The sequence below is a fragment of the Centruroides sculpturatus genome, unplaced genomic scaffold, assembly GCF_000671375.1.
Source record: "Centruroides sculpturatus isolate CEXI.00-Female unplaced genomic scaffold, Cexi_2.0 scaffold942, whole genome shotgun sequence".
In the NCBI taxonomy this organism is placed as follows: domain Eukaryota; kingdom Metazoa; phylum Arthropoda; class Arachnida; order Scorpiones; family Buthidae; genus Centruroides; species Centruroides sculpturatus.
Window position 1 is genome coordinate 288,885 of NW_019385478.1, and position 26,596 is coordinate 315,480.

The 26,596-nt window shown below is 32.4% G+C and overlaps 1 protein-coding gene across 1 annotated transcript in view; it reads left to right on the top strand.

Annotated features, from left to right (window-relative positions):
- LOC111639352 (multidrug resistance-associated protein 4-like) overlaps nt 1-25,234 on the top strand; it is a 69,419-nt gene extending 44,185 nt beyond the window's left edge. Inside the window, exons 12-24 of the mRNA XM_023385221.1 lie at nt 143-237; nt 375-461; nt 524-620; nt 2,125-2,316; nt 2,945-3,120; nt 15,010-15,290; nt 16,715-16,794; nt 19,091-19,241; nt 20,968-21,201; nt 21,276-21,376; nt 22,358-22,555; nt 22,633-22,788; nt 25,163-25,234. Of these exons, the coding sequence (XP_023240989.1) occupies nt 143-237; nt 375-461; nt 524-620; nt 2,125-2,316; nt 2,945-3,120; nt 15,010-15,290; nt 16,715-16,794; nt 19,091-19,241; nt 20,968-21,201; nt 21,276-21,376; nt 22,358-22,555; nt 22,633-22,788; nt 25,163-25,234 (1,920 nt within the window). The remainder of the gene's footprint in view (nt 1-142; nt 238-374; nt 462-523; nt 621-2,124; nt 2,317-2,944; nt 3,121-15,009; nt 15,291-16,714; nt 16,795-19,090; nt 19,242-20,967; nt 21,202-21,275; nt 21,377-22,357; nt 22,556-22,632; nt 22,789-25,162) is intronic.
- The last annotated feature ends 1,362 nt before the right edge of the window (nt 25,235-26,596 follow it).

The window sequence follows — 26,596 nt, forward strand, 5'->3', positions numbered from 1 at the left end:
AATACTTATAATTAATTTAATTAAATTTTCTAAAATGTACTTGAATATCTATTGAAGTTATATTTAATGTAAAAGAGTTCTACTTCTCAGTGCATATTATATTGAACATAATTACGTCGCAGTTTACATTTCCCAATTTTAGGATATAAGTTTATTTCCTAAAAAAGATCTAACTGTTGTGGGAGAAAGAGGAGTGATAATGAGCGGAGGGCAAAAAGCAAGAATTAATCTAGCTAGGTAAATTAACTCTTACTCTACTTATTTGTTTCTCTTAGGTCAATAATTAGCTCAACGTGAATACAAAAGCTATGTATATATTTATTGTCTTTTGTAATAGATTTATTTTAACGTGATGTCATTTTTATGATTCTCAGAGCATTATATCTGGATGCCGATATATTCCTCCTTGATGATCCACTAAGTGCTGTTGATGTTCCAGTGGCAAAACATATCTTCGAAAAGTAAGTATTTAAGTATTATCTATGGTATAGTTGAATACATTTTCGCTTTTTATTCATTTCAGATGTATAATGGAATATCTGAATGACAAGATTTGTATTTTAGTTACGCATCAAGTACAATTTTTAAACTCTGCAAGTAAAATTTTAGTGTTAAATAAGGTAACGATACTATTTGTTTACTAGTTTTCTTTCTAATTACTTTGTGAAAAAAATGACATTATTTTCTATTTTAAAACGCATCAATTTAACGTTATAAAGTTTAGAATCAGAAAATAATTATGAAGTTAACTGTACCGTAACTAAGCATATACATCACATTGGGATGTATTACAATATATAAGCTTTTTCTCAACAAAAAATTCTTCTCGGTAAGACTGGATTTGGGAAAAAGTTTATTCCACAGTCATATAGATGATGAAAATATGCAAAATTCCTTCAAGCCGTGTGATGGAAAAAAGGAAACGAGTATTTTTCAGTTATTCATATCTATTCACACACTGTTGAGTTTCAGATCTGTTTGCCAAATTTGCATTATATGTTGTATACAGCAGTAAATACAAAATAGGGATTGACTCACGAGTTAACCAATGCGCCTCTTAGTATACCTGTAATTCAATATCTATTACTGGTAAATTTTTGAAAATACTTTGCACTCATTAATTGTTTGAGACCAAGTATACAAGGTGTGACAATTAAATTCTAGGACTGAGGTAATAAAAGGACACAAAGAACATATAATGAAAAAAACCTTTTTAATATGTTTCAAAGTATTCCCCTAAAGAACAATGAACTTCTCGCAACACTTGTACAAGTTCTTGAAACACTTGGCAAAGTCAGTTCCGTTGACAGCTCTCAATTCCTTGGTCACATTGCGCTGTATGTCCTCCATGTCGTCGAATCTTCGCCCCTTCAATATGAATTTGATTTTCGGAATCTAGTAAAGAGGGGTCATCGTCAACGTCTTGAATGAACTGTTGACACGCTTCCAGCCGGAGACTCTTTTGAACCTCAGTGAGATAGTGCGGAACGAAGCGGAAGCAGATTTTTCTTTTGCCCAAATCTTCGGTGATGATTAAGCGGTTTGTCTCCAGATTGATACCAGTTGTCTCTGCTATCATCCGAATACACATTCGACGGTCATATCGCAGCAAGTCTCTGATTTTTTTATGTTTTCTGGTGTTTGAACTGATTGAGGTCGTCCAGGTCAAGCATCGTCCTCAAGATCTTCCCGACCATCCCTAAAATGCGCAAACCACTCGAAAATACGAGAGGGGATATAGCATCATTCCCATAAACTTGCTTGATGAAGGGATTCGTCTCTGTTGTACTTGTACCCAACTTGTAAGAAAACTTAATGTTCGCTTTTTGTTCCATGACAAAATGTGACAGCACTTTCTCATAGCAATATGTGAATGGAGTACAGAAAAATAATGAGTTAAAAGACACCAACAAATTTTTGCTGACAAGTAACCAGATGGTTGAACTATTATGAAAAGCATAGACAAATTTCTGCATGCCTACACTGCAGCGCTACACAACCAGTCCTGGAATTAAATTTCACACGTTGTATATTTGTATACTTTTGCACGTATGCTTATATATTTATATATTAATTAAAGTCTTAAAAACAATTATATTAATATATATTATAAATTTATTTTAGGAAAAGTTTGAAATCGTTGGCAATTACAATAGAATAGAAAATTTAGAAATGCTTACAGGAATTTCGTCTGATAATGAAATCGCTGAAAATAGGATGGAATTAGAAACTGGTCTTCTGAACGATGATAAAATAGTTGAAAGTACTCAAACATATATGTCTGATGATATTGAAAATAGTAACAACAATAATGTGGTAAGAATTTGTTATGTATTAAATGGTTATCTGAGTGAATTATTTTAGTGTAGATTAAATGAGATGTGGAAGTTTCTATTTCTGAACTTCTGTACGTAATTCTCTCTATATTTCCTATTAAAACAAACAATTATTTGATCTTAGGAATAAACTATTACAATCAAATTATAAACTGATTCATTAATACGTACAGGGATCATTTGGAAAGTTATTGGAAAATATAAGTAAATATCACGTTGCAATATACAGGCTGTTTGCCATTACCTGCAATTCATTTCCACGTAAGGAGTGATTTGACAAAATGATTTGATACCAGAAGTTCTGTACTTGTACAGAAAAATATTTATACTGTATTTATTTTCTTCGATTGTCACTAATTATACTGTATAATGATAAATATTTTTTATTGTTTTTCGGTTATCTTTTTTAATATTATTACTATATAACTACAAATATTCAAGAGAATACTGATTATGTTGATATTTTGCGTACGAATTTAATTTTCAGTTTTATAAAAAAAACTATACCTTGGATTTTTTACTCCAACAATTCATATTGAAATATTTTCTAGTAGATTTAAACATAATTTAATGATTTTTTTATATAATTTAAAAAATACTTTTTGTAGGAAAATGAAAATAAAAAAATACCACCTGACGATGTAGAAGTTGAAACAATAGGAATTTCCGTCTATAAAGAATATTTGAATGCTGGATCAAGTTTTCTCTTCAGGATATTGTTATTACTAATGCTAGTTGTAGCACAATCCATTACAAATGGCAGCGATTACTGGCTAATCAAATGGTACGCTATTTTTATGATGAATGTGAGTTTATTCATATTAATACAAGTTTAATGAAGAAACGTTTCATTATTTGTGTGAATTTTATTTCAGCATAATAAGAAGTTTCAGATATAATCGAATAAGCTTTACGAGTTGAAACGGTTAATCCTTCTAATTCTTCCATCTCGAATTATTTCCATGTACAGAGTAGGCTTCACGTGCCGTCTTTTCTCCACAATTTTTCTGTTGTCTGTCTGACCTAGAATTGACTTCAATGAGAATTCTGGGGGTTTAGGTTTGCATATTGTGACACAAGATTTGAATCGAATCACGAGAGTGAGTGGTGTTATAGGTAAAATCTGGAATAAAAGATTAGAAAAAAAGGAAGACAAAGGACTCAAAAGTAATTAACTCGGATTTGGTACTTATAGATAAGGAACGCTAAGATTTACTTCACAAAAATTGTTGACAGAGAAAGACAAGGAACTATTTCAGTTTTCCTGTGATTGTTATTCATCATCTCCCATCATTGTTTTCTGTGCCTCATTTTAACTTTGACAGATGTGATTATCATGCACGGGCATTTCAGAAAAAAATTTTCTTAATTTTTTAAATTTGATTATATAAACTACTCAACCTTTGACAAATTCATCCTTGTTCCATTCGTGTTGATGTTATTTTTCCTAACAATTTTTTTTTGTTTTCCTTCAGGACAGTTTTGAATATGAAAAACGCGTTTCTATGGCTAAGCATTCATGATCTACAACGAAAATTTTACACAGATATTAGTCCGTTTCACGACAATTCTCTTCCCCCGAGTGAAGGGAATTGTCTTACAAATTCTTCTTGTTTGTATGGTGACCTCTTCTGTAAGGAGAGCTCACCATTTGCACTGCATAAACAGACTGATTGGCATAGGAGGTAGCAAATGTTCTCAACCCTGACTGATGTTGGGACATGATGCTTTTCCCTCGTTCGCGTTTCAGTTGAGAACCTCTATTGTCTGCTCATATCTACTCGTTTTGGGAAGCACCTACGGATTTTCCTCTACCAGACACTGACTTCTTAGAGTATATCTATGTACCGAGTGCATAGAGGTCGCTTGTTGACCAACCTCTATCGTTTTCGATGGTACTGTCTGAACTGTTTACGGCAGATCCAATATGAGTTAATCCCAGGTTCTATTACTGAGGGAGTTTGTTGTTTTGAGGCCGAGGTTTCAGATTTCCCTGCCTCTGGACTATGCGCATTTGCGGCAAAAGATTCAAACTCCATTCACGCGGTTTCTGTCGATTTGCCTGAGTGTGTAACCACTTTCACGTATTGAAATGTTGGATGACATAGTTGACAGGGCTAGTCTTTGCTATAAACCTATATGGCCCTGCCATCTAGGTACTAATTTCCTTTTCAACCCTGATAAGACTTTTACCTTCGTTACGAAGATTCAGTCGCCTACAAAAATTTATGGAGTTTATTTTTGCGCTGATGGTACACTTGTCTGTCCTGTGCTGCTTTTACTGCCTGTTCTTGGGCTAGTCTATGGGCTAAAGTTAACCTTGACCTTAGTTCATTCGTGTAGTTTTTCACTAGTGTAGTAACTACGTCTCCTAGATTCAGTGACCCCAACAAATCAATAAACCGGATCTCTCCCATACACTAGGTAATATGATTTCTCATTTGTACTGGAATGTACTGCACTGTTGTATGTGAAGAGAGCAAAAGGAGCATCTTATCCCAGTTGCGTTGGTCTACATCTGCATAATGCATCAAAATATCTGCCAATGTTTTATTTAGTCGTTCATCCATCCCATTGCACTGTGGGAGGTAAGCAGTTCTGAGAAGTCTCTATATGAAAAACATCGCAAACCTCTTGAATCATCTTCGAAGTGAAATTTGCTCTTCGATTGATCAGTAACTGTATTGGAACCTAGCGTTTCAAGATTACCTGCATAACAAGTGCCTTGGAAACTGTTTCTGCGATAATGTCAAGCAAAAGCACCGCCTCTGCCCAAAGCAAAAAATGATCTACAAAAACCAACAGATACTTATCGCTATTATAGGTAGTGGGAAAGAGGCATTGAATATTAAGGGCTGTTTTCTTAAACATCTGAGTAATCCTGTGAAAAATCTATAAGGAAACATGATGGTCTTGCTTCCTTTCACATACTACACTCCTGACATTACTGACAATAGTGTTGCTACGCCCTTTTTCACGTCTGTTCAGTAGAATTGCGTCTGCAACTGTTTCCTGAATTTTTTCATCTCTAGGTATGCCGAACTAGGGATCTCATGAAATAGCTTCAAGGCATATTCAACCATGTTTTGGGGATAAACCTATCTATCCCATATTTCATTTTTTCGGGGTTTGATTTTTTCGGCATAATGTCTGCTCTGCATCTAAGTAGAATTCTCTACTCTCGGGACTCGGACTCTGTTCTTATGATGTCAAAAACTTTGTTAAGCGCCATCTAATCTCTATGCAAGAAGGATCCCTATATTGCTGCTTTTAGATCTGTGCCTTGCTGTATATGGAATGTATATTGTTAATGGATGCCATTGGTACTGGACTCAACGTGTCTGCGTTGGTGTGGGCCTTTCCAGGATGGTTAATGATCTCAAACTCATATTCTGCAATTCCAAATTCTATCTACTTAATCTTAAACTGTCATCTTTCACCTTTATATGTCATCTAAAAGGTCTAGTGTCTGTTATCATCTTAACCATTGTACAGTGGGTTATTCAGCTATGGAGCTATCATGATGTAGTGGAGGATAAACCTGGGAAATTTTTAAAGCATTTTTCTACAAGTTTTACTCGTTATCGTTTTTTAAACAGTTATGTCAAGTAAAGAAAAATCATTTTTTATTGTCACATAATTCTTATTTTATGTGAATTTTTTCGCGGTAGTTTATGGCTAGTTTTTGGAGATATCCCCAAAAATCCACGAAATTCTTTTGCGGATATAGCCGTCATTCACCAGTGCCATGTGATTGCCCTTGATAGCTATATCTCTTGATCACGGCAGAGTGGTTACACTTTCTACTATACAAGTACGCCCTAAAATGTCTTATTGCCCACATGATTGCTAGGTGCTCCTTCTCGGTTGTGCTGTAGTTTCACTCAGCTTTTTTGAGCAACTGGCATGGGTATGCTAAAGGAAGTTCTCCACTTTCTTCTTCCTGCAACATCACTGTGCCTATGGCTGCATTGGATGTGTCAGTTGTCAACACTAAAAGTTGACTAAAATAAGGTAATCTCAGGAGTTGAGCAGATGTCAACAGCTTCTTCAACCTCTTGAAAGCAGACTCGTTCCTTATTGGAATATTGTGTCATTCTTCAATAAATCAGATAGGGACTTCGAAATTTTTGCACATTAGGCAATATGTCTCTGATAGTAACCTGTTAATCCCAAAATACCTTTATATGTTGTTTATTTCTTGGACATGGAAAATCTTAAACATTTATTTTCCCTCGGTCTATTCCCTCTTCAGAGACCTTGTGCTACAAAAATTTTACCTGCCTCTTCAAAAAGTGACATTTCCTGTGTTTTAGGCCATTCACAGCCAATTGCTTCTAACCTCTCTGAGTGAGAGGTAAAGTCAGAACTAAACATAAGGATATCGTTCATACATACAGGGTTCCTACGCACCTGGAAAGTCAGGGAATATCAGGGAAAGTCAGAGATTTTCATTAGTGTTTGGAAAAAGTCAGGGAAAGTCAGGGAATTTGTCGAAAATTGTCAAAAAGTCAGCGAATTTGTCTCCTTAACTGCATTGTTGATCTCGTTTGCTGAATATGGATGACCAATCACAGCCATCTGCAGGCGGCAAGAAGTAATGATGCAATCTTTAAAACCCGAGATAACTCGGGCAAGTTCCATAGCGTTACATAAAACTCGGGCATTTGGGCCCTCCGAAAAATTTTTTGTATTTTTTGGATTTTTGGATGTTTTTTAAGTCTCCAAATTTTTTCCCGCGCGAAAATATTTTATCTCGATTTTAATATACCTTTAATGACGCACGATTAACGCTTAATTGTTTTTTAATGGGAGTTTTTTTTATCAAATTTCATTCATCGTTCTAAAGTAGTAGTGCACGGATTTTACTTCGATAAAGTTATTTAAAGCTAGTTTCTGATGTCAAAAACGACCTCCAATAGTTTTTTAATTTTTTAAATTAATATATTTTATTATATATACGTTTAATTAAGTCGGGGGGTCGGAAATCGCAATAAAAAAACGTAATTTTTGAAAAATATTTAAAAATATACGGCCAGCTAGTATTCACTCTACTTTAAACCCTTCTCCTCCCGAGACTTCTATGAGAATGTCCCGGGAAATCCAACACCAGCTGTTCTCCAGGTCATCCAGCTGTAAACACAATGACTCATCGGTGTCAGATTTCACAGAAAGGCGAGACAATGGAAAATAAAGTTTGAAGCTTTTTCTTCAAAATTAACGCATTTCTTTCGTTTTTTTCCCAGTTTTAAATATTTTTTATGTTTAATTACATTAATATTAAAAATTAGTGGGTAGCAAGGGAGTTAATTAATAACAGGATAAACTACTTTTATGTAATAGTGTTTAATTTTTAATTTTAGTAATTCAGCGATTATAAAAAGATGAAATTGTTTATTAGAATAAAAAATAACTAATTAAAAATTTGTTTGCAAACTTTTAAAAGTTGAAATCGTAATTTATTAGAATGTTCACTTCAAAATAGCTAAACAGATCAGTAAAAATCTGTAATTTAATCGTTTTTCAGTTTAAAACATAAAAAATTATAAATAGTTACCCGACGTTTACAGTAAAATACTGGCGCTGACTTGTTGTTGGCACAAGCTTTTTATATTTGTTGTTACGATTTTCCTTGAATGTACTGTACTGCAAGCATATTTTCCCTCTCTCTTCCGTTTTTTTCCGCAACTTCGATACATAGTTTAATAATTAGTTAACTGAAATGACATTGGGTAACAAATATCACTGATTTTGGCAAATTTAGGGCTTAAAAACTGGCAAGATTGATCATGCTTGTAATAAATATTCTGTAGTTATATTTTCGAAAATCAACAGGTAATCCGATAGTTTAACCAATGTTAACTTGCTTATAATTAAAATTTAAAAATTAAAAAGCTGTAAATTTAAAAAAAAATAATTACATTACTAAAAAATTAAAATAAATTTGATTATTTTTTGTGCGAAACAACACCAAAACAATTTTTATAGTTATGTTGCAAAAGAAAGAGATTTGTAGTTACGATTCTCTGCGCTGAACTTCTATATTTTAATAACGTATAATTGTAATTTCGTTTGTTGTTTATTTCTGTATTTATTTTATTTTATAAGTTTTAAGAATCCCAATTTTCGTAATACTATGACTTCATAGGAATACAAGTGTGAGGTTCCGGAATTGTCCGGAACTAAAATAGAAAAACGTAAAATAATTTAATTATTAGAGAAAAAAAGGAATGAACAGAAATTTTTTATAGAAACTTGAGAAATAGTCTAGACCCGTGTTTCTCAACCGCCGGTCCGCAACTCTAATCTGACCAGTCCGCGAAAACTTTAAAAATATATACTTAACCTTCCATGCGTTGTTCTCAAATAGGAAATATGTGGATTATTAATCCGTTTATTGATAGCAAACTAATAGATTGAACGACTTTGAATACGAAAAACTAATCAAATTAAGTTCAGACTTGGGATTTAAAACATTGTTTGAATCAATGCCCATAACACAGTTTTGGATTAAAGTTAAATCTGAATATCCAGTTTTACATAAAAAGGCAGTTAGGATGTTACTACCTTTTTCAACAACGTACTTATGTGAATCAACGTTTTCAGCAATGGTAATGATAAAATTGAAACAACGAAATCGTTATAGTGTTAGTTCTGCCTCACGCCTTGCAGTTACCACCTTAACTCCAAGAATTGATGATCTTACTAGCAAAAAAGAAAAGCAGCGATCACATTGATTTGTATACTAATGTACTGGTAAATAAAATAACAAATATTTATTGCTCAATGTAGTTTGCAGTTCTTTTTACAACAGAGAATTTTTTTCAATTAAAAATAATATTGTCACTGGTCCACTTAAAAAAAGCAGATATTTTCCGGTCTGCGATGAGTTTTGGGTTGAGAAACACTGGTCTAGATCATCCTTTCTCAAAGTGGGTGATAACGCCCCTTTGCGGGCACTGGAGGCTTTCATGGGGGCAGTAGAAGGCTCAGTGATTAAATATGAGTTTTATTTCTTCTCATCAAAACATTCTTTGATCTCAGAAATAGGATATGGGTCACACCCTATCTATCCTATCCATATAATAATGCATGTTTAAACATTATATTTGCAATAACTGTTTTTAAGATATGCAACAGATGGTAATGTAAAAAGGTTAAAAAAAAGTTACTCTTTTTGTTGAAAGATTGATTTTAAAATTATGTGTTTCTAAGTCAAGAGTTCATTTTAAGCACAGTACAGTACTATTTGTTTATCAAAGAATAATTTTTGTTGATTTTATGTTACCTTGTATTTACTAGATTTACATACAAATAATAATGATAAATGATGATAAAATAAAAAGCTTGTGTTTTGTTTGTAAATTGCTTATTTTTTCATTACATTGAAGTTGTGAATTCTATCAAACATTTTTCTACAGGATGTATATACTGTATTTTTTTAATGTGGCAGTCTTTGAAGCATATCAACTGTGCAAAAAGAGGGCTAAATGTACTCAATGTTAATAGTAAATGCTGTTTCATTATGTCGATATTCCACACTAAAAATGTGAGGGTCAGGGAATTTGGACAAAGTTGGTCAGGGAAAATCAGGGAAAGTCAGGGAATTCAAAACAAAAATTTGAGTAGGAACCCTGTGTAACATACCAAACATATTTTGTTCTTTAGACCACTTGATACCAAATTGGTGTGTGCACTTTTGGAATGTTGCAGCTGCATTGCAAAGGCCCATCACGAGACGATTAAATTGATAATGCCCTGATGGAGTACTGAACCCAGTTTTCCTTTTGAATCCGAGCTCATCTGTAATTGCCAATAACTGCTCAATGTGTCCATTGTGGAATAATATTTAGTCTTGCCTAACAAGCTTAATGATTCATATATCAATGGCAAGGGGTAAGAGTCCATTTTTCTCACTTTGTTTAATTGTTTAATTGTCTATAATCTATGACATATCGATAATTTAGATGAGATTTCTTGACCAATAATTCTGGCAATGACAATGGGAAGCTTGATGGTTAAACTATCCCACCTTCTGTCATGTCCTCTATTAATTTGTTCATAATTTTTTGCTATGCATATGGAATGCAATACTGAACCTGATAGAGTAGAGGACTTATCGCCTGTATCTATCTTATGCTAGTTGAAATTGCAATATCCCATTTCAAAATCATTTTTTGCAAACATCTGTTTAAATTTATATAATAAGTTCAGCAAAGGGGTCAACTTGTCTTTTTCCACTTCACTGAAATCGAATAGATTTGCTACCTGAGTTCTAGTCAGCTTTTTCCTTGGTTCACCATGCATTATTTTGTTCACTCATTTTCTTTGTTTCTTTTTCTGCCTTAATTTAAAAAAAGTGCCTATTCTACTTTTGCTATTTATTTTTATTGGTTGAGTGGAAAGATTTATAATCCTAATTGCTATTTTGCTACGGTGTTGCGTTTTAACTAAGTCACCTGCGATAACATATCCTTCTCTATCCAAAGTACAAGGTTCGACCATGCCCACCTGGTCGATGACTTTACCTCTCACTTTTCCTTCCACAATGACTTCTAATCACAGGGGAACTACACAATCATTTAACAATATAACATTTTTCAGAGTGTCATCTTTTTTGTTTTTACTAACTGTTGATCTTTGATTTAAAGTTAATGAACTACTTCTTGGTTTATTTATCTGTGCACTGATTTTTTTGTTCCTTTTATACTTGTTACTTTTATTACACTTATTATCGTTCACGCTAATATTGTCTAATCATGTCGAGTTTTCCTCAAACATAATGCGTTGCTCTCCCTCTTGCTGTCTACTATAATTTTTTTTCAATTCCATGATGATTACTAACATTGTTGTGAAAACTTGCTAACCCCAAGAAGGTTATCTTATCTCCCATCACGAATATTAGCCTCACGTTTTTAATGGATATGGTTATATCATATTTCTCAATTATATTCCTTCCTAAAATCCCGTCATTTGGTTTAGTTATTTTAGGGTTTACTTTGTAACATTTGTGAGAAAACGCTAGAATCGTAAACTGATATATTTCCCATTTGTTTCTAACTAGTGGCCAGTTACACTAATTGAATTTAACACGCTCCTTTTCACTTCTGGCAATTTGCTTAAATCTTGGAAGAAAGATCTAGATAATAGAGAGGTTGAGGCGCACGTTTTAAACGTGTAAACGTCTACGTGTGATGTTCGGCGCCGCTTTCCCGTAAGCCTAAAAGTTTGACGATGGTGTTTGGAATGTCGAGCGTGATTCCACCGACTATCCAAACACCATTGTCAAACTTTTAGGCTTACGGGAAAGCGGCGCCGAACGTCACACGTACACGTTTACACGTTTAAAACGTGCGTCTCAACCTCTCTACTAATGTAACGGCTGCGCCCATATTTATTGTAAGTGCCATTCATTTACTTTGTATTTCACAGACTAAGGTATGCGTGGCAATAATTCGAACGGAGAATTCTTACTCTTTGACATACTGATTCCAGCTAATAGGATCGTATCATGTGCTTCATCACTTAAATGTTTTATGTTGCGCAGATGGTCTCTAATTTTAACTGAAATAATTCTATCACAACGATTCTCTTTCGAATTATCTGGATTCTCTTCCCTTTGATTATCTACTTTCCTTGAGGCTTCCCTTCGGAGTGGGTAAGGCTAAACATTTGCTGTTAGTCATGCTGATTGGTGTTGGCTGAGTCGCAAAACCCCTTTTGGGCCAATTCTAACCATTATGCGCCAAAATATAAGGCAATTGTTCATAATTGAGATTGATTTTTCGTTCAAGATTCCTATACAAAAAAGGTGCATGACTCGTATAAAACAGATATAATGAGGGCAGAAAAAGGGCTATTGGAGTCTGTCCTCTCAACAGATTATGATTATTAATTTCCTGCCATATCTGATTTGGGTGGATGAAATGTAAGGGTTCTTCTGTTTCTACCTGTCCATGGGCAAGGGATTCAGTGTGTGGTATTGCCAAAAGAATGTTTGATTATAATATGTCACGGAAGGTTTTCTGGTCGATTGGTCTTATAAAATTCGCAGGTGATGGTTGATGCTGCATAATTCTGCAGCTCTCAGCTCACATAATTCTGCACTTTTACTTTTACCTTTCTGAAATTTGGTCTTGTTGTGGATTGGGATGTTTGCTTGAATTGTATACCTATTCATGAGGATTATTTACTGGTCTTTTTAAGGATTGATACTCTATTTTTCTTCCCAATGTTTTGAGTTGCTGCGTAATCTGACTGATTTTCGTGTCGAGCGCAGGTTCTTTGTTAAAATTTTTGTTTTCTTCTTTTGGTACATTATTGTTCTGCGTCTCCTCTACACTTGCAATAAAATTTTTATTTTTTTCATCAACTGTTCAATTGTCTCTTCCCTGATCGCTACCTTCAAGGCTTTTGAAAATGTTGCAGTATCCTGCAATATAATGTTTCGCTTAATTTTTTGTTCTGCCCATACAGAAACTTGATGCAAAGCTTTTTGTCCAGCCTCCATTGTGGACATTGTCTTATAATGGCGTGCTTCTGTTCTGTGATTCTCGTTGTGTTGGCAGAAGTTTGCAGCCTAACCGAAAATTTCTGAACCCTTTCCTCACATTTCTGGATGCAAGCATGGAATTTTTGCACCTGGATGAAATATGGCTTGCAGTCAAATCACTCCAGCATTAAGTGTTTAAAGTCATCGTATTCAATCATGCATTTTGTCTGCATATCCCTCTAGTCAAATCTCGACGACACCTGCCAGTTTACATTTCGCGATGATCAGGCACTGTTGGAAATACATCCTGACAGAATAGCTACATTGTCGAATGTATTGAAAAAAGTCGGTGATGCAGCCGCTTTCACCAGAAAAGATCGAAATCATCTCTCCAAACGTTGTGATTGTGCCTTTGCTTACTTCCCGTGTTTGTAATGAGGAACCTGTCTCTGTAGCCATGTTCTCATCCAGTTTTCCTTCTCACTCCAACAATTTTTGTATTGGCTTCCTCAGAATCCTGGCAGACAGCACTACTACCTTTAAGCACCAGTTTGATTTGGGTTTAGCAATTCCATTTTACTGACAGCAACGTAAGGTTGCAGACAAAGGTGACAAACGCGCGAAATGTTCGAGGGACCAAGACAAATTGCATGTGGGTATGTGGGAGTGACAAATTGAATGGAGACAGTGGTCATCTACTACTCCATTTAATAAAATATAAAACTCACAACGATTTATTGCAATAAGAAAAAGTACTAATTAAAAAGCAAAAAGTAAGTCCACAATAACAGTCCGAAAGTTCAAGATCAAGAGGTTTCCTTGGGTTTTTTTTGTCGACATGAAGCTTGATGGCCCCTGGGCATACAGCACGATTCCTGGTGGTTTCCTTTGTCAAGTAGGTGAATTAGAATAAACCTGGGTAACAGATGATGAGGGCTGGCTCCAGTGATGTCTGTACTTTTTCTCGGTCAACTCTTCCAGGAGCACCCACATTGAAGTTAACAGAACTGCAATCCAAAATCCTCACAGCCTTGAACCACGTGCTTATATAAGTTTTACCCTCAAAGTTGTTGTTTAATTGGTCTTTAACCTCACCTGGTGACATTTGACACCTGTTGAGGCGACGCATGAGAGGTGTCCTTCTTGACTTAACACGACTCCTCTCTAACTGCCTTTCATGCTACTTTGGCTTTTTCTACACAATTCATCGTTTGTTTAAAAATCCAAGGAAAACTTTTATTGTTTTAACGATACATTTAATTTTTTCTAATCAGGTTAGAAAAGATTTTTAAAATTTCGTTTAATTACCTCCCTTCAAACTTCTAAGTCAACATTAGTCCAGCTCCTCACACATTCAGTAGAAGATTTAAGACTACCACTGATTTGATGATCTAGTAGATGATACACTTTTGCCCAGTGCTTTTTCGGGGGGGGAAGGTGGTGGAACACTCCTCTCATTACTAAGAATATATTACATGCATTGTACATAAGATTCGGCACACAAGAAGGAGCAGGATCGTCTTAATAATTTTGTTGCTTATCTTCTATGCTCAACAGAGCGATTCAACGCGGACGAAACATCAAATTTTTAAAAATTCTCTTAAAAAGAATTTAAAAACTTTTAAAATATATCGAAAAAAGGTGGTGGAATGCCGTTCCATTGCGTTCTATGACAAAAAAGCACTGTTTTTTGCCTATTATTGCTGTATGGTAAATGTCATCTACCATACAGCAATAATAGGGAAAACTGTTAATGCCCAATGTTAACGATAAAGACACATTTTTGAATGGAAACTCGAGCATTCTACAAGTTTCATTCTATGTTTAATAACAATTTAAAACAGCAACTCTATCTCTATCTTGTTAAATCATATTCTACTTGTCTTCTGTGTTATTTTCCTTTATAAAACCATCACCTTCAGCCACAACGTAAGAGATAACAAGAATGTTCACACTTTAACATTCAATGCTGAATTATGAGAATGTAGCTTAAATTTGCATTTAAGTCATTTTACGCAATTATGAAAATGTACTACCAATTGACCATCCTATATACTTCAATATTACTGATTGGCATTGCTTTTTTTTAAATAGATTTAAATAGTGCTATTGTATATCTTCATATTGAACAAAAATTATATAATTGAGAAAATTAATTGTTATTTTCTGTTTAATTTTCAGGTTGCGTAACAAACGGATCTATAGAGAAAATGTAAATAATGTTCAAAATTTGACATTTAAGTCAACAATATTTAACAATAGCGAAAACCAAGGTTTATATTATAGTGAAGAATATAATGTATATGTTTACCTTGGACTAACATGTGCAATATTCTTTACGATGATACTTTCTGGCTTACTATTGTATAATTTTTTCATTGCTGCATCTTTGAAGCTGCACAAGAATATGTTTCAATGTATTATTCGAACTCCAATTTCATTTTTGGATAAAAACCCTGTTGGTATGTAAAATTTATGGATTAATAAATGTTTTAGTAAATTAATTTTAATTTTATAATAAGTTAAATAATGCTCAATAAAATTTTAAATTGAAATATTTTTGATAAAATACTGAAAGTATTAAATTAAATTTCCATTTTTTGCATTAAAGTCGACCCCCTATAATACGGGTTTTTATAGTTCGGATTCCTATATCACGGCGAAAAAATTGCGACAGTATTCGTACAAACATGCTAAAAAACTCGTATAATTCGGTAAAATGTCATCGCCGACTCGTGTCGCGACAGGATTGGTCGAATCTAGACCAATAGCGGATATTATACAAACCGTTGAGTTTAAACGAGCAGCGGATTTACTGAAAACCATTTATTATTTAACGGCCATAAAAATTATATTTATATAAATGATGTCTTCAGAGTTAAGCGAATTTTTCGCAAAAAATATAATTTATCAGGAAGCACGCGAGCACCATTCGATGAAAAGCTCCACTACGAAAACAAGCTTAAGCAATGGCGTGGTCGAACGGTGCACACTCGGTAAGTAATCCTACAATTTTTTGTTTATAGCATAGTTTATATGAATAATTTCCAGAAAATTATACATATTTTGGAAATGTTGAGTCGAATTAGTCTAGAATCGATTAATTTTATGGAAGAAACGTTTCAAACAGCCGTAGTCCGTAAATTGCATACGTGCCGGGCTGTGATTGGCTGGACTCGTAGAAAAAGGATTCATAAAAACCGGATCGTATCTACCGTGTTATAGGGGGGTCGACTGTATTTAAAATATTTTAGATTTTCGTAAAACATAGTTTTGCTTTTGAAAAAGAATTGCTGTCCACTTAACTAATAGAATGATATATAATAAATTTGTGACATAAGATGCAAAGATGTTTCATGATCACCAAGAATATAGTTTAGCTGTGAACAATATACGCAATATTTATTTCTTTTCTGATGCAGTATAATATACAAAAGCTGAAAGTAATAAGAATATATGTGTTAAAATGCAAAAAAAAAAATTCAGAATAAGTAAGAAAGCGATGTTTAGTATGTCTTATATACAAGCGATGTTGGATATTAAAGTAAAAGAAGTTTAGAAAAAGCATTTTTCAAAACAATTCTATTGAAATCCTCTTAAACATTATTTGGAAGATATATGAGATCTTGTACTGTATTTTGTTTCATAAGCCTATTTACATAATTACAACTTTATTGCTCTATCTAAATACTTTACGAACATAACTATGTACATTGTACAAAATCTTCAGGTATGAAAAACAAAGATAATGTCAAGGTGACAACTGAAATTCATACAGATGTACTATGTACTGTATTATAGGGTCGTGTAAATAATAATTTTAATGAATTACATAAATTCTACATAAGTTTTTCATTCAAATAATCTGTTATTCCGATATTTTTAGGAAATGTTCTAAATCGATTTTCTAAAGATGTGAATAACGTAGATGACAATTTACCTAACAATGTTCATCAATCGTTAAAAGTAAGTTTACATAATTTTGTTTATTTAAATTTGTGTAAAATGAATTTTAAATAATAAACATCTAAGCGGGATATGCAGTTACTCTGGGGTATTTATGGATCACATAGTCTGTATTTTGTTACAGCAACGAGAAATTCAACAAATGAAGCATGCAGTGTATGCACTATTTATCCTAATCACTGACAATTGATGCTTTTATTCCAGCCATTAATAAAATTTTGTATAATTTTTTCAAGAACACTATACTCGAAATTTCTAAGTTTAATCTAACTTCTTGAACTACGTCATTGATATTAACTCTTTTACCGAAACAAATGTAAATTGGAAAATAAGACAGGAATGTTAGTGGACAAGAATCTTTTTATCTTGTCTCTGAAGTTCAACATTGGTCTAGCTATTTTTTGAAATGAAGTTGTTGCACGGTAATTTATCTCTTTTTGTCAACCTTCCTTTTCGTTAGATTTTACGAATTTCGGTTGGATTTTCATTACTATTATGCAAAATTGGAATGAGTATTTTCACATGTAAGCTGTGCTATGTTTCAATCAGATCCTATAAATTGCAGCTGACTCTTCACGTTTACAGTAAACGCATGACAGTGCTAATTTTTAAATATATAGTTTTATTGTGTTTATAGAGCCTATGCATGTTTTAGCCTAATTAGTGCAATATGAGCTATGAACAAGAAAAACAACTTATTAATGAGACATGTTTTGTATATACGTGTGTCTATTTGTAAAAATGGTCACAATCACATATTTTTCACACAGAAATATTTTGATTGACAGCTGAGCCAGTTAGGTATCAAACGAAATCTCTTCATGAATTTGACATCAATTACAGAAACGTCAATAAATCTCAGGTATTTTCAGTATAGGCTGAATAAAAAAAGCTCCTTTATTGACAATAATGTGGAAAGAGTCAAAAAAAGTAGTTTTGCTTATTAGTTCTATAAAATGTAAACTGCTTCATATGACCATAAAATAAAAAAAAACTATATACAGTAAACTCCATGCTAACTCAGATTTTGCTCAACTCAAAAACATTTTTTTCGAAAACAGTAGTTGAAAATTTTTTCATTAAAAACTTATAAATAATGTGCATTGTTGATATATAAAAGTACACAAAACCATTCGCTATATTATTGTTTCAGATAAAACAATAAATAATGTATATTGCTGTATACAGAACATTCAAAGTTTATTAGTTCCTTTCATATATAATGTCGGTTTAATAAACTTTTGTATAGTGCTTATTTTAATACAATAATATTTTTCATAACATTATAGAAAAAATATTTTCAACTGAGATACTATTTAACTCAGACAATGTTTATTCTCTATTAGTTGAGTTTGAAACAGTTAACCGTATAATAAAAGAGCACTGCAAACTACACCTGTGAAATATTCTTGTTACTGCCTAAGAGGAGAGTACCTGTAAATATATAAAGAAGTTTTTTAACGTTAAAACATAGGCGATGACAGTAATATTAATCTGCAGATTAGTAATTATAATTATTATATAACAAAATACCTCATGTATATTTCTTATATCAGTAATAAGCAGCACACTCAAAAAACTATTAAATGATATGTTACAGTGGTACCTCAGGATACGAACGCCCCAGCATACGAAATTTTCAGCACACAACATGAAATTCAAACATATTTTTGCTCCACGATACGAACAAAAACTCATCATACGACGTTACATTAGTTCGCAGCGCCATTTTTTTATTCATTTCTGTTCATCGGTCTTGGTCCGCGTGGAAGGATCTCGATAAAGGAAATCTTCAGGTATTATCAGAAAGTGACTGATTTTATTGAAAAGAAACATCCCGAAAACTTCCACACTGGCCGTATTGCTTCTCAGTTTAATGACATTTGCCTAAGTCATTTTAGAAACATTTTAAAAAGTAGGCAAAGCCAAACCTCTTTGGATAGATATTTTACCAAGTGACCTCTATACAGTGGAAGTGTAGGAAAGACGGCAAAATGCGAGACAATTGAATTTATACTTTAAAGCCTTCTCTTAAAAATTGACGCATTTCTTTTTTTTTTCAGTTTTAAGTATGTTTTATGTTTAATTACATTAACATTAAAAATTGATTGGGAGTAATACGGTTAAAAAATTAAATTACAAAGTCGTAATTTTGCGCGAAATTCGCTCATTCCTTCGCTAAAGCCATAGATAGGCCAGGGCTCACATATAAATAGCTATAATTGTAATAATTTATACTATATTGAAATGACAGATAAGTTTCTATTTATTAGCAATTTATATTTTTATATTTTAGACATTATTTCTGTTTGCTGGAACGTGTGTCCTTCAAGCAATCCTCTGTCCTTATGTATTCATATTGACATTTGTCATTTCAATCTTATTTTACGCTATGTGGATGATTCACAGCCGTGTGCTGAAAAGCATAAAAGTTATTGAAGGAAAATGTAAGTGTATAAAATTCTTAATAGTTTATTGTATTTAAATGAATAGCATAAAATTTTTTCACTACTTACTGCTTAACGTTTTGTGACTATATTCGAATGCACTTAATTTTAACAGTAATATCATTAATTACACAAAACAATTACGCAGAAATTACGTAAGACAATCTATCAAATCATCCAATTCTTACTACACTCTCTACAAATCATATTGGCCTTTAGTTTTTCTTATAACAAACAGATAATATAAGAAACTGAGTAACATATGACGGAAGAGTTTGGCATTCATTACTTTTTACTCACAAACGTATTTGATAAAACTTTTTGGCCTTGAAAATCTGTAAGAAGAGAGTAAAAAATTTCGGTAAAACACATTTAAAGATGCTGAATTCGAGAACAAAACATTTAAACTTGTACAAAGATGTAAAGTATCTACAATTGTAGTAAAGCTCATACTTATTAGAGAACTTTATTTTACTAACCTGAAAATAACAGAATAGTCTTTCTTATTTACAAATGTCTGTCAGAGCTGCGAGTAACCTAAATAGTAAAATAATTGACAAAAGTATAAATTTTAGTCCGTTTACTTATCTGATTCAAATTTTAAAAATGTAACTTAATATAAGTATATAATTACAAATTCTTACATTATTCCAGAGCTGAGGAGATGGAGTTGGAGTTATCAAAAATTCCTCGACTCTGACTCCTTTTTATTCTTGGAACTCGTTATGTATAAAAAGAACGAAAGAGTATTTGAATCGTGTCACGTTTGACCCTTCAAGTTTTTTGCAAATCTATACGTTTGGCCACTTTTCGAACCCAAATAATATCAAATAAAAAAATTTGTTTAATTTTTTTATTCCGTTCTGAAACAAGATTTAAGAAACAAAATTTGGCGCTGTAACGTGTATAAACGGCATTAATGTTATTAAATTTTGGTACTTAATTAAAGTTTGACAAGGTTGAGACATAGAAGGGGTCATGTGTCATATCTCCAGTGTGGTCGGACCTAATGAATATATTATTCGTTATTAGCAGTCACAATCTAAATATCTAAAATTACTTGTCCTGACTGACTGAGTCACTGATTCATCATTTCCCAGAGCAGTTCGCTGAACTTAAAGAGGTGAAACTTGATACACAGTTAGAGTACGTCATGGAAACGCATACTAAGAAAGGATTTTTCGAAATTCCTCCGCCTGGGGAGAGGGAGAGCATTAAAGCTTAACCGGAAGAGTAGCTTCTACTGTACTATTTAAGATGCGATTTCTTGTTTTCAATAACGTTTAGTCTTCATTGACTTAGATGTATTAAATTATTAACATTTCAGACATTGTTATAAATATTTTTATCTATTTCGAATTTTAAAATGTTCGAACCTTTTAAAATTCGAATTTGTTATTGCATATTGGTTCGATTATAGAACGATTGTAAACATCCCAGAAAATTGATCAAATTAAAAACAGTTCGTTCGAATCTTTGGTGTGTGTTCGGTATCAAAGAATTTAGGAATACATCTTTTGTTTTCAATTGCATTTTTTTTTTTTTTTTATAAAGATTACGATGTTCTCTTTGTGTTATATTACATGCAATTTCAATTAGCAGCTTCTGGAACATATGATATTATTCTAAATGAGAATTACTTTTTATTTTGCTTTTTTAAATACAATACGCAAACCGTTGTTATATTTAATAAAGTTTTGCTCAAATAATTACATTTTTTTAACAGCAAGAAGTCCGGTATTTTCTCATCTCAGCGTATCTCTTTATGGACTAACAACAATTAGAGCATTTAACGCTGAAAATAAATTTATTTCCACTTTTAATGAATATCAGGATAAGCACACTGCAACGTGGATCATTTATGTTTTATTAAATCGATGCCTGGCTATATATGGTAACATCGTTTGTTACATAAATTTACTTATTACTGTTATTATTTTCAGTATATCAATTCATCCAGGTGAGTAAATAGATTTATTTAGTTGTTTATAGTGTATAATATATGTAATTTTGAATTTATAATTGCAACTTTAGATGATGCTGGAAGCCAAATCGGACTTGTTATGAGTTATACAATGTTATTTGTTTTTCTTTTTCAAACTAGTATTAGGTTTACTTCTGAAGTGGATTTTCAGGTAACACGTGTACAACTAACTCGTTGTTTTTTATTATTCAAAACGTATAATTTTTAAAACATTAATCGCCTTCCACTACAAATGTCTTTACGTATGTATGTGCCAATATTATCTTTTTTCTATAATTAAAGTTGATTTTGTTAGTGAAACATTAGGCCTATATTTTTTATGAACTACGTGCATGGAAATCTGAAAGGGTATTTATCAGATATTTAAAGTTGGCGATTTGTCTAAAAATAAATTAAAAAAACAGCTTGAATTTTTATCAAGTCATTTAAAATTGTTAAAAACAGATAACTTTCTTATAGGAAGGATTTTCTTATCAGAATATTGTTCACATTTCTCGTCCTACATAATAAACTTTATAAGTATGAATCTGATAAAAAATTTGACATTTTTATCCATATTTTAATGTAATTTATTTTAAAATGTTATTAGACATGTAGTAAATACAGAAGTTAATATCTTTCAGAAAAATGAAATATTTCCGTTTCAACAAAATTGAATTTTCAGTAAATAATTATTTTATAATTCGTCTGAAAATTTCATTAAAACTCATAATATCAGAAATACTAAAATATGTACCATTTAAAGTCATAAGTATAAAAATTATTATTATTACATTCTATTTTACTTAATTAGCGAGAAAATTTCTAGTTAAATATAAGTAACCAAAAACGATGAAAAAATTTTTATTTACGAAAACTTTATACATTTTTAAATTAATTCATACATCTATCAAAAAAAGCAAGTAAATTTAAGAGTTCAAGGACAATAAAAGTGGGTTGATATGAACAAAGAATAACATGAAAAGAAGAGAAAACTAAATACGATATCTCCAATTGTGCATCTTCACATAAAGATACTTCCATTATCAGTCTTATAAAATTTAACACATTAATTTTAACTCTGGATAAAAAGTATTGTTACTTGAATAAGTTTTTTTGTAATGTGTTATTTCATTCGAAGTGAATTTTCCAGATGAATTCTGTAAAACGTATTCTGAAATACAGCAAATTAAAATCAGAAGCATCGTACGAAAGTTCGTCCGATAAACAACCACCCGCGGATTGGCCACAAAAAGGAGAAATTTATTTTGATAACGTTTCTTTACAATACTCCAAGGATAAAAATATTGTTTTGAAAAATTTAACGTTTCGTATTCATTCGGGAGAAAAGGTAAAATATTCTCGAAAACAAATCAGTGTTGCTGAAAATCACTGTCATAAATTATTTCTAATATTTATTAATTGCAGATTGGAATTGTTGGGAGAACGGGAGCTGGAAAAAGTTCTATAATTGCTTCGTTATTTCGCATGACGGAGCCAACAGGAACAATAACCATCGATGGAATTGACACAAAAGATATTGGTCTTCGGGATCTACGCAGTAAAATATCGATCATTCCTCAAGTATATAATAATTATTTTGATGAAAATGCTTTTTATTTAAGAATTTTTTAATATATTTCTCTAAAAATTTTCTTTTTTTGATTTCATATATTAAAATTGAATATTTTTAAGTAAGATTAAACACAAAATGCAATGATATATTTTACAAGTAAAATCCAAGCGGTTAAATTTTTTGCAGGTTAATGGTAGGAACAACTTGACACAACAGTTTAGCAAGAAAATCGCATTGTCGAAAAATAAACGCGTTCGCTGAATGGAATAGAATTGAAATTGATCCATACAATAAAAAAGCGCAGAAAATTTTATAACTAATATAATTACAAAGACATACTGAATTGACATTGATAATTTAACGTATCAATCTAATTACGTGTAATAGCTTGAAATTCAGTGCAATTCATTATGTAATTCAAATTCACTATGTTAAGTGACAGGTGTGACACTAATATATGTTATACACGAAAACAATAAGCCCAATGCAAACTATATGAATACTGCATAGCGTCTTTCTCTTATTGAAAATGCTAAAAATATATTACTTGTATTATTTTCACGTGTATTCAAAAATTTATGAAAAATCGGGTATTGAAGGAACGTCACATGATTCTATGCAATGCCATAAAACTAGCAAAAAATTAATTTGTGATGGATGTCTTTCTTGTGTCATGACAATTATAGCGAAAAATATACTGAAAATTTTAAAACTATAAAATTAATAATTTTTATGCGAATATTTAGTGCATGGGAATTTGTTTCTCGACATGTTCTAAACATCATGAACTTTGAACTGATTAAAGAGCGTGTGTTAACAAATCGTAAGCATGCAGCAGCATGAACAAATAGGAAGTGTTTATCGATCTTTGCAAAACACGGATCGCGCATAACTTACTAAATATTGCAAAAGTACAAAATCATTTTATTTGTCATTTTTCAGAGACCAGAACTCCTGTTGTCCTATTGCTGCAAAATTAACAAACCTTCATTTATTACAAATTAAATAGCAAACTGAATTTAAAATGTATATATATATATATGAGAGGAGGGTATTATGGAATACCATTTACATTTCTAAAAGTAACTTTACTGAATTTTGAATAAAAAATCCCAAAATCATCATGCGTACATACTATAACTAATTGTAGTAAATTGTCACTTGTAAAAAAATACTATTTATTTTGTTGTTATAAAAAAATGTATTTAAAATCACTCACAAATGGAGGGTAATATGGAATAGGTGGTTTAAAAGATTGAAAAACTAATTAGACTTCATAAAACAGTTATTCTAAACTATAAAAACCATATTTTTAGATTATGTGCATGCCATTCCTGCTTCGAATCTATTTACAAAACTCACAGATATAATTTTATTTCTCTGCTCCGGTAGAATCAAGGTGAGTCCACAGAGAACAGCTGAAGTATTGAATTCAAATTTTCCCTCGATCAACTTCAGAGAATTTTCCGTACAGATGATACATTCAGCGTCTTCGTTTGCTGGTTCTATAGTTGATGGCACGAAGTCCATTACAGACCATACATCAGAATGGAACAATTCATCGCTTCAAACACTGGAGTCATCTCTAGTAGGTTTAGGTCTAAAAGGTCGGTCTAAGTTTAATTTCTTAACAGGTGGTCTTTGAATGTTCGGTTTCTTTTGTTGTTTTGAAGCTTTTGGTTTTTTGTTTTTGGTCATTTTCTTTCAGTTTATCAAGTTATCATAGTATTCCAAAATACCCGACACACCATCTTGGAAAATGAACCTTTAAACTTATGGACAAAACATTGTCAGCTAAAAAACGATAAAACGACTACAGTATAACAAACTACAAATCTTTTAGTGCACATTATGCTTAATACCAATGTACAAGTCGTGTGTACTAGTAGGTTAAAACGTTTGAAAACTTGCCTGCAAAAACTCTTGAAAATCACAAAACACATTTTATCTTGTAGCGAGTGGTACGACGACAACAAGCGGCCAACTCTCACTGCACTGCATCCAGGGAGTCTTCCTTGAGTAGTTCGTGGTATTCCCACGTAATAGTAGCAATAAACAGAGCCGAAACCTCAGTATTCCATATTACCCGACTATTCCATAATACCCTCCTCACCTCTCCAAATTAGTTAATTATAAAGTTAACTAATTTGTTTGCAATGGTTTTCAATTTCTGAAATTTCAAACTTACCGAAAATATATTAAGAACATAAGGGAAAAGCGTTAAATACAATACTGATACTTTCCTGAAGGCAGACACATCGGGCATCTTTTAAAATCATTAATAAAAGAAAAGAAATGTAACTTTTACCACTATCGTAATCATAATACAAACAATCTCATAAAAAATTACAAAACGAATAAAATAGCTTGTGTATTTTTCAGGATCCAATGTTGTTTACTGGTCCACTTCNCGTTGTCATTAAATGCTTGAGCCATTTTTATGGCACATTTTAAAATTAATTCTCCATCCAAAAATGGCTTCTTTGCCTTTACTATTTCTAAACGAACTTCAAACGATGCAGCTACAGATGCTTCTTGAAAATTTGGTTCTTGATTAAAATAATTCGTTTGATGATCCAGCTGCTTTTTCATTTTTTCACTAGTGGTATTTTCATGTCTCGCGTGTACGAATGATACTTTTTTCATGCATGGAAAGATAATGGCGCTTGAAGTTATATTCTTTACCCACAGCTATGATTTGTAAACATTCCAAACACTGTGGTTTAACATTCTGGTTCAGAATAAATAAATAATCTCCCAACGATCTTGAAATTCTCGATTTTCGAGGTCTATTTTTCTTTTATTAGTAGCACTCATATTCAATAATTATTTTAGTTAATAAATAAATATGAAATTAAGTTAATAATATTATAACACAGTTACCCCTGAACAAATTCTAGACAAGACTGCACTCGCACGATTGCATGAATCAACCAAATAGCGCAGGGTAGTGTGCGCATCACGTGCGCCAACCATAGATAAACAACAACCAACCACAAGTATAATATGTGGCGTCAACGTTGAGCCAACCATCATCAGACGTTAAACGGATTGCTGCTGTATTCAGCCAGGTTAAGTGAAGTTACGCAAACTAAATAGTACCTACTTTAAATTTAAATTAGATTTAAATTTTCACATACCGTGTTTCCCCGAAAATAAGACATCCGCAGAAAATAAGCACTGGTTTTGCTGAATTGCTGAAATATAAGACCCCCCCTGAAAGTAAGACCCAGCGAAGTTTTTTTTAGTCATAACGGTCATCGACAGATGGTTGAAAGTGGCCGTTGGCTTTTTGAAAGTACAGCCACTGATTGGTCAGCAGACAATTACGCTACATGGCATAAGACTATGGCTTGGGAATCAAAGATTTGCATAACGTTACGGCTGGTGATGGCTAATTGGTCGGCCGGGAATCACGCCACATGACATTTGCATAGTGCTACGGTTCAGTAAACGCTAATTGGTCAGCGAGTCCGATGTTGACGCTATAAAAAGGCGACAGTTCGACACACCGGATATACGTCACTCTCGTCTANGGAAAGTAATAATTAACTTTTCAACTTGTGAAGTTATAATGTGTTATAAATTTCTTACGAAACAAAATATTATATTTTAGGACATTTATATTATATATACAGACATATAGATTCGTAACTTATTATTATCTATTTTATATCAAGAACTGATTCCTGCATACAGAAAATAATTCGAGAAAAATTCAAATCGTGTACCGTGTTGACAATAGCCCACAGGTTACATACAATTATCGATTCGGACAGAGTACTGGTAAGTTTCTTCTGTTTATAATATATAATA